Source organism: Nematolebias whitei, chromosome 19 (assembly GCF_014905685.2).
Source record: "Nematolebias whitei isolate Nwh7 chromosome 19, NemWhi1, whole genome shotgun sequence".
In the NCBI taxonomy this organism is placed as follows: domain Eukaryota; kingdom Metazoa; phylum Chordata; class Actinopteri; order Cyprinodontiformes; family Rivulidae; genus Nematolebias; species Nematolebias whitei.
In genome coordinates, this window is record NC_056516.1 from 36,836,776 (window position 1) to 36,849,225 (window position 12,450).

The following is a 12,450-nucleotide window of genomic DNA, read 5'->3' on the forward strand; positions in this document are numbered from 1 at the left end:
CCGGTTAGTGCGCGGTCAATCGGCCGGTTAGTGCGCGGTCAATCGGCTGGTTAGTGCGCGGTCAATCGGCCGTGTGCGGCTGTTCATCCAAATTGGATCGTCAGCCGTGCGTGTCCACTGACGCAATCAAAAGCCCGACACGGACCCAACCCGCCCATCCAGCACATTATTCTGGCCCGGCCCGGGCCTGGGTTAGCAATGACATCTCTACTTTTTCGCCCTTTTTCCTGAAGACAACTTTCAGACACGGGTTTAGTTCGGACACATCGTCCTTTGTCCTCCACTTTGCTCAAATTGTAAACACACTTAACAGTTTGTTGTTCACTCCTCTGAAACAGATACTGGACTCAAAACGAACAAAATAAAATCTTAAAAATGCCCGAGCAACGATTTATCTGGACCAGTTTAAAACATTACAAGAACGTTCTGCTGCTGGGAAACAAGACGCCAAAAAAGAAGAGGAGTTGTTTAAAAGTTATACACAGCGCGGTGTAGTTGTAAAATTTGAAATGAAGCCACAGTTTTAAATATATTTTGTAAATAAACACAGGGAGAAACAAAAACTGACTTGATTTCAATGCAGAACTATTTATTAGAAAGATTTTCCAGAAACATTTTTTTTTTTTTACATGAATTGCACGAGAACTACAAAATGCTGCAGAGCCCAGGGAGGTGAAATTAGCCTCACGGGTTTTTAAAGACTTTTGTTTAGTTTATAAAGTCAACCTTTAAATCATAATTTATTTGGGACAGTCACATGATCACAGAGATGGACACACATCCGCCATCTTGGAGTTAACCTGATCTGCGTTAGCAGGTGATAACTTTGCTTTGCCCTTCAACAAAATATACAATAATTCTTTATTCTAGTTATTAATAAATTTACAGTCTTTCATCTAAGTTGGGTTTTTTACAGGTCAAAGATCTCCAAGACAAAAATAAATATCTCATTCTATGACAAAATGTTCAACATGTATGCATTTTCTTCGTTTATTTTTAAACATCTACAGGTTCTTGATGCTCTTAATTTTTGCTTTGCTGATTTTTTTAATGTTCTATTTTTAGAAACGTGTTTGAGCGCCTGGAAGCTCTTCTGTTCATCCAGCAGGACGCAGCGTTTAAACGAGGCCTTTTATACAACGTGGCTCTTTCACGAGGAAGAGGAAGAGGAAGAGGAAGGGATGAAGACAGAGAGAGGAGAAGGTCGTTTTGCACGCATCTTCTCTCCTCTTTCATATTTTCACCCCTTCCTCCTCTCCTTCTCTTTCTCCTCCTCTTTTCTTCTGTAGGTGCCTTTTATTTTTGTGGTTCTCCATTCCTGGAACATCTCAGTTCCACAGTTTGAGGAAACTGTCCCAGGATCCTGTGCAGACGCCCATCCCGTCATTGGGGACGCCGGTGCAGCTCACCCTGTTGTCGTGGCCGGAGAGAACACCTGGAGGAGAGGAATGGAGAGATGGTGAGAAAAGAGAGGATGAGGGATGATAGATGCAACAATGACTTTTTAAATAATGAAAGAAAAGAGTGGGAAAAGCATAAACTCAAAAAGATGTAGGGAAATGTTTGTTATGATAAAACAAGAAGAGGGGAAATAATCAAATAAACTAGAGTAAAAGACCTTTCCAATTAAAAGAATAGAAATATATTAAGACAAAAGGCCAGCGGGAACGAGAAGGGGGGGGGGGGGGACATACAATCCATTAAATGATGTTAAAAAACATAGAAGACATAAAAAGCAAGTAAGAAAATAAAAACCTAAATGAGACGCGAGGAGTTAAATGAAGAAAATAGAAAAGGTAAAAAAAATAAATATATAAGTTACTGGATGTAATTTTATGTATTCAATTAAACGTCACATTTGAAATAAAGAACATAAAAATATATAAAAACTCCTGAGACAAAATATTTAACTATTTATTTTTAGCATCAATTTTACATTTTGTCTGTAAATCGTGAACACACAGTTTGTTTGCACCAACGCGTAACGAATACGGCGCATTATATTATACGCCCGTCGATAAACTATTAACACAGCAGTCGATAGCCATGACCCGGACAGATACCTTGTATAACCTTTGACCTTGATTTGTGACCTTGACCTTTGAGCTGGGGTGATGAAAAGTTTATGACACTATAAGTGTATCAAGCTTTAATAGCTTGTGCAGATCAGAAGTTCAGGGTGGGACAAGAGAAAGTTTACGACTGTTCGTACATACTTTATACATCTGCTCTTCGACGGGCGAATTAAAATCATTTCCTGTACGTGAGTTGGTCAAACCGCAGGTCTTAATGCCACCACTGGATTTTTATTTAATGCTAAACTGTGGGATTCAGTGAAAAGTTCATTAAAAGTCTTTTTGTGCCAGCGTTTCTCTAGTCTAAAAAACCTGCACTTAAATCTGTAGAACAGGGAACTTCGTGCCACGTTTTATTTTACTTGAACCATAAACCGTAATCACCATCATCATCATCAATCACCGTCCTCAACGATCACGAAAATGTATTTTTCTTGACGTCTGAATAAAAACAACCCTCACCAACTTTCTCTCCCTTCAGCGAGTCCCAGATGTGGCAGTTGAAGTCGTCATAACCTGCAAAGATGAGGCGGCCCGAGTTGGAGAGGGCCAGGGATGTGACGCCGGCGTTCAGGGTGGGGTCGGCGTAGGCCATGACCTCCTGGTCGGAGCGCAGGTCGTACATCTTGCAGGAACAGTCGTCGGAGCCGGTGATGATCACATTTCCACTGTTGAAGAACTGGAGGGACGGTTTGGGTTTGGGTATTAAAAAGTAGTTGAATAACATAACGAACGTGACAAACAGGCTGCGTCATTCTTGGTGTGTGTGTGTGTGTGTGTCCTCACAGATATGGCGTTGATGTCACTGGTGTGTCCGGAGAAGGTCTGCTTGCAGGTCCCTTCCCTCAGGTCCCACAGCTTGGCCAGAGAGTCGCAGGCTCCGGAGATGAAGAACTTCATGTCCGGAGACAGAGCCAGAGACATGCAGTCCCCGATGTGATTGGTGTAGACTGTCTTCTGCTTGCCCGTCTCTATGTCCCAGAGACAGCTGGGCGGGACGAGAGACAAGAAGAGGACAGATGCATAAGGAGGAAAGGAAAAGGACGTGGTCAGTGGCTTTGAATGTTACCAGCCATTAAATGACCGTTATTAGTTGTTATCATCCCATAGGTTGAGTTCAGACTGTCCCTCCTACCTCCTAGTAGGTTTAAAGATACGTTCTTATCGCTGATAACATTCAGCTTCGCCCACGTCTAAAACCGGAAGTGTTTTTTTTAGCTTTATTTAACCCTTTTCCTAAACCTAACCTCACACCTGACCCTAAACTTACCCCCCAGACCCTGTTATCAGCGATAAGAACGTACCTTTAAACCTACTAGGAGGTACAGGAGGGACAGTCTGAACGTAACCTATGGGGATAATAACAACTAATAACGGCCATTTAATGGCTGGTAACATAAGCGGGTGATTTGGTTCACTTTGGATCTCATCAGTAATTGTCCATCTGAAACAAAATCTGAATGATGTCAGGAAGTCCAAAGTTGGGCGTTTGATAAAACAGTGGTTGAGGACGTTGGACTGGTGACAGATCTCATGTTTCCAGTATGATACTAACAGAAAAACCAAAACCACGGAGCCACAGTTATTAAAAAAGATGAACGCATCAGAATAACGCGGTTAGTCGCCAAACTTCTGCTTAAAGTTTTCACATTCCCACAGTTCTGAGGCGTAGTTCGATTTGCACGCAGCGACCAAAGATGAAAAGTTTGTAAATAATTATGTGAATCAATAATACAAAAGTTACATTAAAGGGAAATAATGGTTAAAGTCACGTCTGTGGCAGTGAAAATGACAACACCATCACAGTGAGAGGCGATAAAAAGTAAACGAAATTTAAAAAAAGTGCAATTATTCGTTAATTGAAACATCTTAAGATGCACATCTTTCTCTGGAGCAGCCAGCTAACTCTTCCTGTACGTGCTGTTTTGCTTTTGGCTGCTCCCTCTGCAGGGGTCCCCCCCGTGCACGCGCACATCAAACTTTAACGATTAATGCAGATGATTATTTGATGCAGCCTGGCCTCGAACCTGCAGCCTCAGGATTTGAACGGCACTGATCAGTGAGATGCTGCAGCTCCAGTTCTTTAAACGAGTGAGAAAATAATTCTGTTAAGAAGTTTCAAACTGTCCAGTGCTAAAAATGAAAGTTGTATCAGATTCAATTCATCATGTCTGAAACATTGGACAATAAATAAGTTGTGATTTGAAGGTGGAAGAGTAAATAACGTGACTCAAGGCACAGACTGGTGCAGAATAAATGATGATGATTAAAGTTTGCATTAAAAAAATGCTTGATTCAATTTTAGTGAAAGGATTTTATTTTGGTAAAGTTGCACTTGCACTTTGTTTGTCGTGTGTCCATCTTTGCTTTAAAGCACAGATGTTTTCAGGACGTCTCATCCATATTTTAAATGCAGCTGTTGCAGCTGAGCTCTGCTGGTTTCCAGATCAACCTACCAGGTGGTGTCACCGGAGGCGGTCAGGATCTCAGAATCACTCAGGAAGCGGCAGCAAGACAAGTACCCTGGACGGGAAACAAAGTTCTCAACATCTTTTCTTTACGTTGACTTTAATGTGAATATTTTAAAGACGTCCTCCGGACCTGTGTGTGCGTCCAGCTCCCTGAGGGTCTTGGGGCTGGCGGACTTGATGTTGTAGACCGTGCAGATGTTATCCAGACCACCGCTGGCCACCAGGTTACCGGAGGGGGCGAAGGCGACGCTCATCACCCAGGCAGACTTCAGCGGGACGGCAACCAGCTGGGAGGATGATTAGATGATTATTCATCACTTCATTCATTAATAAACAAACAAATAAACAACTTTTCTGAGCATAAAGCTCCAACTAATCACAACTTTACTCGAATTCTAACTGGTTTGCATCTTTACACCTGTAACTGTTCAATTAATCACAGTTTACTTTAACTCTGTTTTTTTAAAATTCATTTAAATAAAATAACTGCATGAAGTATGAACGCATGAATGTTAATCTGTTTGTAAACGTATAATAAGAAAAGCCCATTGATGCTTGTGGTTGCACGTTATTATGTGTACCGTTTAAGATTTTATCGACATTTTCTGCAGCTCTGTGGTTAAAATGTGTAATTTCAGGAATAATGAATGGTTTCAGGTGAACTACCTTGTTTCCAGTGAAAGTGTCCCAGATGAGCAGCTTTCCATCCTGTGACGCACTGACCATTTGCCTTTAAATGAGATGAAACCATAAACTGTTTTAATGTCAACGAGAACATTTCTGTCCACAGGAAGTCAGTAAAGATTAAACTTCATTTTATTTCACTGTTATGATAATGACTTATTAAGTTTATTTACTGAAACAGAATTAAACAGAAGTCTCTCCTAACAAAATATCATTGAAATATGTAAAATAAGCTTGTGGAGACTGATCTAAAACCATTAAATTAAAATATTAAACATGATTACATAAAAATGAGAGATGCAGGTAAATACAAAGATAAATAAATAACTTTTCAGGTCCTAAAACTATATTAAGATGGAAAAAAAATGCAATTTGAACTTAGAAATTATGATTTTTTTTCAGTTAAATCAACATTTTTACACATTAAATTAAAAATAATAATAATAATTTGTTGGTCAAACAGCCAAAATTGATCAGAATATCACGTCATTCAACTTGATAAACATATTCCTCGTTTTTATTCAACAAAAATAAACTGAGTATCAAAAGTACAGACGTGACTGAGCAAAATGATTGAAATTAATGTGTTAAAATCTACTTTATCTGAACAAATGAAGCAATAAATTTGAAGATAGTTAAATTAAATTCCTCCCCTTAGTATTTATTCATGTAAAATGCTGCTCATCCAGATTTAAAAAGCTGCTTTTTAGTCATGATTTCTGTTAAAATAAAGGTTTTAACCCCCCAGCCCCACACAGCTTGTTACCTGGAGTCTGCAGCCCAGTGCATGGCATAGATCTTAGCCAGGTGACCTTTGAGCGTCTTCCTGAGCTTCAGCTGGACCCGGCCCACTGAGGCGACACCGCCGGCTGCTGCTGTCATGGTGGTGTCATTCACCGCCTTACGAGCCGCCTGAGGAGAGAAGGAAGCGCTCATCAGAGGGTGTCGAACATCTGTCCTTCCGCATTCATGTCTTCTTTATTAAATCTCCCATCACTCTGTATTCTTCCATGTTTGTGTGGTTGTGCATCTTTTTGACGCAAACTATGTGTTCGTGTTTCAAGAAAATGATTTGTTTTGATGAGTAAATAAACCAGGAGGAAGTAGGAAGTCCCAGACAGGAAGCGCTCACCTCAATCTGTGTGCGGAGGGCGTCACACTCCTTTTTCAGTTTGTCTATTTCAGCTTTCTCAGCTGCCATGGCGACGGATGCTCGAGGACGTTACTGACGGGAAACAGAACAGTCACCCTGCAGCAGGAAACAAGAAAAAAGTTAGATGTAAATGTTAATTCCCCCCTGAAGGAAATGTTATTTCAGATACGACGCTCTTGAGAACAGCTCGGTGAGTTGTGCAGAGTCTCCCCAGTTTACCTGCAGCAGCCTGTAACTTCACTTCCCCTGAAGTCTCGCACTATTAAAGCACTTGGATTATTTTTGCTCCATTGTTTTCCCAGCAGAGATTAAAGTCTGACTTGCAGATGTAATCCTACAACAAAGTTGCCGTAAAGTGCTGAGGTGAGAAGGGAACTGGAGTGTAAAAGTGATTTGAAAGAGAGAAAGATGATTTGTTTTTATATAAAAAATAAAATAAAGTAAGAATTGGAAAACCAAAAGGGATTCGCGTCCTTTTTGTCCACAACGTCAATCATTTTGACTTCTTTACTGTTTGGACATGAGTTTTCTCGTCTTCTTTATTTATTTCTTTAACAAAAGCAGCATTTTAAAGCAGCTGTTTAATTCAATAGATCTCCATTCATTCTGTGTAGATACATCTGTAAAGTTTTAAGCAGAACACAAACACTTTTACCCCCCTCCCCCTCTGTTGTGTAATGTTCGGCTCTAATTCTCCTAATGGGATGCTGACGTCGGACTAATTTAATGCCAAGTACCAGCTCGTGTTTCTGCCTTTCTGGGCTAAAGCTCTGCACTTCTAGGAAATATTGTGAATTATAATTTATTCCAGAGAGCGTTAAGAAGATGGGGAAGTGCTTGTTTTTTTTAAACAGCAAACAGCTGCATGCTGTGGGTCATTAAAAATGAACGGAGCATCTTTCAGAACACGTTGAGACATTAAACAATCAAATGATCACGTGGATTTCTGCACAAGTCTGTGTTTGAAGCACAGACCGAACCTGTGACAGGGTGCAGGAGGAACGCGGTGGTGCAGCGGCGGCGGTGCTCATGGGGTTGCTAGAAGTTTTTAAATCCCGGTAGAAGATCTTAAGGTGAGCTTTATCGCTCCAATCCTCCGTCATCCGATTACTGGCTGCTCTTTACCCCCAGATCAACAAAACAGGGAGGGAGAGCGATGAGGCAGAGGAGGAGGAAGAAGTTTTTTAACTTAGTCTGAACCATGATCAGGTTCCCTTCTATATTTAAAATCCAACACATGCTCATTTGGACTAAACGTGAAGCTACTTCCCAGAGAGAAACAAGAAGTTCTCTGCAGCTGAAACTCAGAATCACAAAACTCAGGATTGCGTGTCGGATCACGGCTGTCGCTCCTGATGCTCTCATCCTGTTTGACAACTTGCATCCAAACGGCCTCCGTGGGCTTTTCTACCTGCTTCACATGCACACCTGAAAAAGGTTTTCTTCAGCGCCAGGAGCTGAAACAGCGTAGGCCTTCGGAGAACAAGTGCTCCAATGAAAAGAGTGAAAATCCACCAAATTCAGCTGCAGTTTGAAGCAAAATGAGATCATTTGTTTTTAAATATGTGCATGTTTTTCAGAGTTAGAAAGAATAAAATCCAAAAGAGCAGACAGCAGCATGAAACCTTCTTCAGCGTCTGCAGAGAAGCATCTACTCACACTGCCGGCCTTCTCTCCTGCAGCTCCCAGTCGCTCCCACCACAACGAGCTGCTTCACACTCCACAATCCCAGGTTTGGCCTCTGGCTCCTCTGACGCGCTCCCCGAGCAGACTGCTGACGGAAGGTTGCTGGTGAGAAACTCTCTCTTTCTCCTGCCCTTCCTCCACAGAGAAGAACAGCTGAGGATTGGAGGGGATGAAGGAGATAAGGGATGAAAGGATAAAGCGCAAAGATGGAAACAGAAAGGGAAGGAGAGCGACTGAGAGAAACGGGGGGAGGGAACACGGCAGGTAAACTGATTGGGGGAAAACAGGTTATGAGGTCAAATGACAAGAGCGGGTGAAGACGCAAACGAAGGTGGCAGGAAGTTAAAGAGAATCCTAGAGAAGGAGAAGTCTGCAGAAGTTTGCAGAAACGAGGGATTTTAAGAGATGGAGTTTAGAGCAGATTTAATTAATTTAAAGTGCAGGGAATGTTTACAATAAACAAAACTAAACAGAATATTTCAGGTTATCACTTGAACCGTCAATATGGCGCTTCGTCAGGAGCTTTGTGATGGTGTGAGGAGGAGGCTGGCAGTGAAGTTGCAGTTGGTCTGCAGAGCTAATGAGCTGAACCTGGTTAATCAGGGTTTTCTGAGATATCCGGGGATGGGTAATCTCGTTAGGGACTTAGAGCAGGTTGGGTTAAACGTGCGTCACGCTTGACACACAGCACAAAAAGTGGATCAAGAGTCAAAGTGAGCAAAATGGGAGTTTTTCTTCATCTGCTGTTAACAGCTCTGCAAACGCAGCTGAAGGCTCATTAACCTGATCCGTCATGCAGACCCCCCGCTCCTTTGATTTTTTGGTTTATTGCTCTAAAACACAGTTTGGAAACACACATTAGGAAACCAGAGACGTATTTGTATTGCAGGCAGAAAGAACTGAAGCAGGGCATGAGTCGTATGAGACATCAACCAGAGCGGCTGCATCACAGATGATCTGGTTTCAGCTGCAGAGATGACGGTGGGTGAACCAGGTCCAAGTGATCATTAGATCACTTTTCTTTAAAGAGGATGGATGAAGGCCGCCGTCGCACTCGGTGAAGCATGAACCCATCGAAGCAGCAGTGGTTTTAGTTTTTTAACAAAACATTTGACCGTTTAAAGCCATCGTTCTTTAAAAACAAGAAGGTTTAACAGATCGTGGGACCATTTGATACCTGGAAATAATCGTCGTCAGAACGACTTCATCCGTTACATCAATGTGAAGCAGAAGCGAGGTTTTATTTCTTTTTAAAGACTCCACCACAACATTTCAGTCTGGAGTTTGGACCACACCTTGAATCTTTTTATTCATCATTGTACCTGTTTTCCTGCAGATTAGTTGCTGTGTCTGGGATCATTGTCCTGTTGGCGTCGCCCAAACTCCAGCTGTCGGACAGACGACCTGATTATTACGATCATCACCTGATGATCTTTCTGCACCGTTTAGACACAAACTTCTAGAAGGACTGGAGTCCTGAATCAACCACTGTGCTTAGGTCCACATGAAGTCTGTGGTTATTGTTTCTGTTTTAAAAAATGATAAGATTTTATTTCCTCCTGGTCAGTGTTTGAAGTATCAGCTTTGACACAGAAAACTTGAGGTCCTAAAGAAATTCTCTCAAATAAAACAACAAAACGTGGAAATAAGAACGCTCACTCAGCTAAAAAGTACCTTGAGTGTAATAATGTAATAGTTTAAATATTTGCATGCAACTGTTGGGAAAACGCAGAAACACTTGGTAGAAAGAGTTAAATGTTTACAGCTGAATAAACGTTAAATAGTTTATGATCCATTTTTCTTCTGTACATTTTTCTCGTTCCACAGTTTTTGTTCTACTTCAACAAATCATAAATCAAAACATTTGGCTCTTTCAGGACAATCCTGCTGTGACTTTTTGGTTTTGGTGCAACTTTAGCTTTTTGAAATATTTAGCCTTTTTTTGCCGCTTTATTTCTCACAGAAAATGAATTGAGCTCATTTTACATCCTTCATATGTTTAGATGTGTTTACAACATTTTACTGCTCCTTTCACATTTTGTTCTGCTTCAGCTCCTTTCTGCAAATGGAAACAATTTTTCAGCTACTTTCAGCTAATTTCAGCTGTTTTTTCAGCTGTTTTGTGCTACTTTCAGATTCTTTCTGCTAACTACAACATTTTTGTGCTTCTTCTAAGTTTTTTCAGCTAATTTCAGCTTTTTATTCTCCTTTCAGCTTATTTATGCGTTTCAGCTTTTTTGGGGGGGCTATTTCAGCTACTTTTAGCTGTTTTATGCTATTTTTTAGCCTTTTTTGACCAATTCCACATTGCTTTGCGCTCATTGAAACTTTTTCAGCCTAATTCAGAAAAAAAAAAAGTGCTCTCTCCATTTCCTTCTGGCAATTTAAGCTTCTTTCTGCCTTTTGAGCTACTTTTCAGCTGTTTTTTTGTTGTTGCTAATTTCAACCTTTTTAAGATAATTTCTACCTTTTTGTGCTCATTTCTTCTTCATTTAGCACATGTGTTCTCTTTGCTTTCTTCTGCTACTTTAAGGTTGTTTTACCTTCTCAGCTACTTTTTTAAGCATTTTTTTTAGCTGATTTCAGCTCTTTTCAGTTTAATTCAAGTTTTTTGTTGTAATTTCTGCTCCTTTCAGTCTAATTAACTTCTTTCTGCCAATTTCAGCTTGTTATACTCATTTCAGCTTTTTATTCTCCTTTCAGCATATTTATGCGTTTCAGCTTTTTTTTTTTTTTTTTGGCTATTTCATCTACTTTTAGCTGTTTTATGCTATTTTTAGCCTTTTTTGACCAATTCCACATTGCTTTGCGCTCATTTAAACTTTTTCAGCCTAATTCAGCAAAAAAATGTGCTCTTTCCACTTCCTTCTGGTAATTTAAGCTACTTTCTGCTTTTTTAGCTACTTTTCAGCTGTTTTTTGTTGTTGCTAATTTCAACCTTTTTAATATAATTTCTACCTTTTTGTGCTCATTTCTTCTTCATTTTGCAAATGTGTTCTCTCTGCTTTCTTCTGCTACTTTAAGGTTGTTTTACCTTCTCAGCTACTTTTTTAAGCATTTTTTTTTAGCTAATTTCAGCTCTTTTCAGTTTAATTCAAGTTTTTCGTTGTAATTTCTGCTCCTTTCAGTCTAATTAACTTCTTTCTGCCAATTTCAGCTTGTTATACTCATTTCAGCTTTTTCTGCCAGTTTCAGTTTTTTCTGATATTTCAGCAACTTTTTAGCTGTTTTGTATTAAATTTAGCTTTTTCAGCCAATTCCACATCTTTTAAACTCATTTCAGCTCCTTCCACTTCCTTCTGCTAGTTTAAGCTACATTTTCAGCTACTTTTTAGTTATTTTTTTGCTAATTTGGGCTTTTTTTTAGATGATTTCCAAATTGTTGTGCTAATTTCTGCTTATTTAAACCTAATTCAGCAAATATATGTTCTTTTTGCTTTATTCTCCGAACTTAGGCTTGTTCTTTCATTATACATTTCAGCTGTTATAGATAAGCTAATTTCAGCTGCTTTTCAGCAAGTTCTTCAGCGTTAAGCATTCACACTGCTTAATGCGGTACCATATGCATATAGCACACTGGGAGAGTGGTATATGTAGGACTCCAGGTTGTTTGTGGCTCCTCAGACTGAAAGAGTCCTTCGGATGAAACATCTCAGCAAAAAAACAAACAAACAAACAAACAAAAACCCGTGCAGATGACCTGACTGAACATTGTTAGATTTCTACCTGGATTGTTGAACATGAACTTTTGGCGTTCACTCTGCGTTTTCATCCAGTTTCTCTAGTTCCAGTTAGAAAAGTCATCTGTCGTGAAGACCATGACATGTGGTCAACAACCAGCTCTCTGAGACTCAGTTTGTGAAGTTTCAAGGCGTATTGGCTGAAGCTCATTGTGTTGTTGTGAAAATGCTCCAGCTGTTTGTGCGTTAGGGGTCAGGTGCTGCAGAGCTACATCTGCTGCAACTCATTAAAGTCTCGTTAAGAAACGGCTTTTTTGCTCCGACTTTGTTTCTTTCAAAGAACCATGCTGCAGGTCCTGGCTGACATGTTCATGCTATGGAGGCATTGCTGACAAGTGTTGATGAAACTTGAGCAGTAAAAGATTGAGGATGAAGAGCAAATGTTTTTATGAGAAATGTATAATCAAACACTGATAAAAGAAGGAGGGCACCATGGTTCTCATAGCCAGGATCTTTAGAAGACGGTTCCTCCTCTGACAGCTGACCTGCCTGGCCCTCCTCTTCCTCATCCCAGTGTTGCCAGATTGGGCAGTTTACTGCCAATTGGGTGGTTTTCATTCTGATTTTGCTAGGAAGTCTGGGAAGATTTTTGTTGGATTGTTGTGTTTTGCCACATATTGTTAAATTACCTTGACTTGTAC

General features: G+C 40.3%; 1 protein-coding gene across 2 annotated transcripts; it reads right to left on the reverse strand.

The window, feature by feature from the left end:
• Positions 1–568: 568 nt before the first annotated feature.
• Positions 569–8,242, reverse strand: gnb3b (guanine nucleotide binding protein (G protein), beta polypeptide 3b). Of its 2 annotated transcripts, none has more exons than XM_037693135.1 (9): positions 8,043–8,242; positions 6,363–6,479; positions 5,997–6,142; positions 5,213–5,276; positions 4,677–4,833; positions 4,532–4,598; positions 2,862–3,063; positions 2,538–2,754; positions 569–1,435 (listed from the first exon to the last, which is right to left on the reverse strand). In XM_037693135.1, exons 2-9 carry the CDS (start codon positions 6,429–6,431, stop codon positions 1,329–1,331), a joined length of 1,029 nt encoding a protein of 342 aa, XP_037549063.1. In that variant the 5' UTR covers positions 6,432–6,479; positions 8,043–8,242; the 3' UTR covers positions 569–1,328. The 2 variants fall into 2 exon arrangements, with proteins under 2 accessions (XP_037549063.1, XP_037549064.1); XM_037693136.1 differs by lacking the exon at positions 8,043–8,242 and adding an exon at positions 7,812–7,832.
• Positions 8,243–12,450: the final 4,208 nt, after the last annotated feature.